The 2,994-nt window shown below is 40.4% G+C and overlaps 1 protein-coding gene across 1 annotated transcript; it reads left to right on the forward strand.

Moving 5' to 3' along the window:
• The first annotated feature begins 422 nt into the window (after positions 1 to 422).
• Positions 423 to 1,615, forward strand: LOC134082119 (GTPase IMAP family member 8-like). The gene is made up of 2 exons (XM_062537763.1): positions 423 to 598; positions 823 to 1,615. The coding sequence occupies exons 1-2, from the start codon at positions 430 to 432 to the stop codon at positions 1,533 to 1,535; spliced, it is 882 nt and encodes a 293-aa protein (XP_062393747.1). The 5' UTR covers positions 423 to 429; the 3' UTR covers positions 1,536 to 1,615.
• Positions 1,616 to 2,994: the final 1,379 nt, after the last annotated feature.

The raw sequence follows: 2,994 nt of genomic DNA on the forward strand, positions 1-2,994 counted from the left end.
GGGAGGCAGGTCACCGTGGTGAACACTCCTGGCTGGGGGCAAGAGCAGCGTCTTAGTGACACTCCTGAACTCACCAGACAGGAGATCATACTCAGTGTGTCTCACTGTGATCCAGGACCTCATGCTCTGGTTTTGGTTATACGTGTGGGTGAGACATTCACAGAGTTAAATAGAAGAGCCATACAGGACCACATGGATCTCCTTGGTGCAAAAGTATGGGAGCACACGCTTATTGTGCTGAAATGTGGAGATGGACTGGATGATGTGTCTGTTAAGCAGTATATTGAAAGAGAAGGGAAAGCCCTCCACTGGCTTGTAGAACAATGTGGGAATAGGTGTTTTCTCCTTGATAGTAAGAATAAGTCAGATAAGGAGCTTCTAAAAGTTGTTGAGAGCATGGTTGAACAAAATGGAGGGACTCATTATAAGATGGAGGGAGAGATATTACAGGAAGTACAAGCAAAGAAAAAGAGAGAGATGGAGAGAGCAAAAGAAAGAGAGAATAAGACAAGAGAACTGTGGGAGGCGCTGAAGATGTCTGAAGGCCTGGAAAAGATGACGATTGGAAAGGAGACAACCAAAGCAAAGAATCGGACAAGTGGGTTCAGCTGAAATGCTTACATCTGTTCTGTCCTCTAATATGCATTTAATATATCCCTTTAGTCCATGATCTTACTGGATATTTTGTACTTTTTCCACATCAATCAGAACACTCACATCATTAAGGCAAAATGTGGAAATGTTTATACTTAAGGTGCATGTTTATTCTTTGCATACTGTACACAGAATCCTCCTGATTAAGTCTGTTCCCATTCCTAACAGGTATTCCCCTGAAAGAGCTCCGCATCGTACTGCTGGGTCACAGGGGAGCTGGAAAGACGGCAGCTGGGAACACCATCTTGGGCAGTGAGGCCTTCCCCATCAAGATGAGTGTCCAGAGCATCAAGAAAGAAGGCTGCATAGCACAAAGACATGTAACTGTGATCAGAGCATCAGACTGGGAAAAGGAACAACTTCTCATGGACACTCCTGAACTGACTAAACAAGAGCTTATGCTCAGTTTGTCTATGTGTCCTCCGGGGCCTCATGCTATAGTTGTGGTCGTAAGTGTGCTTTTGAAATTCACTGAGGCAAGCCGAAGAGCAGTTCAAGAACACCTGGAACTTCTCAGTGAGAAGGCCTGGAAACACTGTATGGTGCTGTTCACATGTGAGGAGTGGCTGGGAGATCTAACAATTGAACAGTACATTGAGAGTGAAGGCAAGCCTCTCCAGTGGTTGATTGAGCAGTGTGGGAACAGGTACCATGTGCTCAACTATAAGAACAGGAAAGGGAGCAGTCAAGTTCCAGAACTGCTACAGAAGATTGAGTATATGGTGACAGGATATGGAGGCATCCATTATCAACTAGGCAGCGATACAATCTCTAAGTTAGAAAACTTGAGGAAGATGGAGACAGAAAGAGCAGGTGAGAGAAGGACGGCAGTAGATAAGCACAGGCAAGAATTGAAGGCTAAATTAAAGCAACGTAATTGACAAAATTAGCATGGAATTGGTAACATGACACTGACACGTGCAACCATGCCCCTAACTGTTAATGGGATATTTGAGCACAAATTGGGACTAAAATATTCACCGGGTGCTTGCTTGCAACAAATGATGCCACTTTTTTTCTGCAGTATTGTAAAACATTAGCCTGGACTGGAGACCAGACTCTCTTCTTCACAGAGTCTGGCCTAGATCCATTGGCAAAAGTGTATTTCCTGGTTTGTGGATGCTCGTCTGAAGTTTGAATTAATTGGAGTTCAATCACTAATGTTTGGTTATGACATATGATAACCAAGGGGGACACAACAATAACAAGCAAACAAAGCTGAATCAAGCTATACCAGACAGAGTATGAAGAGAAATGAAATTGAGTGGGAGTACGTAGTCAGGCGGAGCCAGGCTAGTAAAACATGTGTTTTTGTGGGGTTTTGAACTTCAACAACCTTTCATATACTTTTGGCACATTTGGTTAGACCAAAATCAGAACGAGACACCACGGAGAAGCTGCTCTATCCATGATGCACCAAAGCTATATCACCCTGCTGCTCTGTAAACGTACTTGTACATGAGAGCTTACATTTACCTTGTATTTTCACTGCATTAATTGTATCCATCTCTTGTGGAATCTCATTTTTTTTTTAACTTATTCTGAATCTCTGATGTTTTATTATACTGATTTGCTAGTTTGTTTGTTTGTTTGTTTGTTTGTTTGTATCATTCCAACTTTTTCTCTTTCTTTCTCTTTATTATTGTGTTAAATGCTCCAAAAGTAAGGCACCTTGAGCTGCATTCTGTTATGGAAGGTACAAAACAGCTTATTATACTATATACTGTATGTCACATCACCCAGAGAGAATAAATATTTATTTCTGATTGGCTGGTATTGTGGCTATTTATTCTGAATAACAGGACACCTACAAAACATCTGGTAAAATATATAGTTTTCTCATTAATAAAAATGATAACGGGTAGTCTTCATGGATATATTGCTGATACACTCTTCAGTCACATCATCTCTATACAGCACAATTGACATTATCAAATTGGCACTAGATGATTTACATAAACATTTTTTTCTACCTTTATGCTGATTACAGTCAATCTATGGAGAAACTGAGAGTACACTCACAGAGCAACGTTCTTGAAGAAGTTCTTTCTATGACCATAAAAGTGACTTATCATAACACCCATGAGCCAAACAACAATATCTGAGCATCTAAAAACTTGATCAACTGGTTTCTTGAGATCAAGCGAATATTCTAGAATTAGCCTATGTGAACATTGGTCCAGCGAACTATAAAAAAAAAATACATATTTTGTTATAGGTTGTGCCATTGGATATAAGTTTAAGGCCATGTTACTTAACTAAAGGGGACATCCTATACAGTCAGATTATCTTTAAAGTCTGAAATGGATTCACAATGCCTGATGTGATGACATGAATTCC

This window comes from Sardina pilchardus, chromosome 6 (assembly GCF_963854185.1).
Source record: "Sardina pilchardus chromosome 6, fSarPil1.1, whole genome shotgun sequence".
Lineage (NCBI taxonomy): Eukaryota > Metazoa > Chordata > Actinopteri > Clupeiformes > Clupeidae > Sardina > Sardina pilchardus.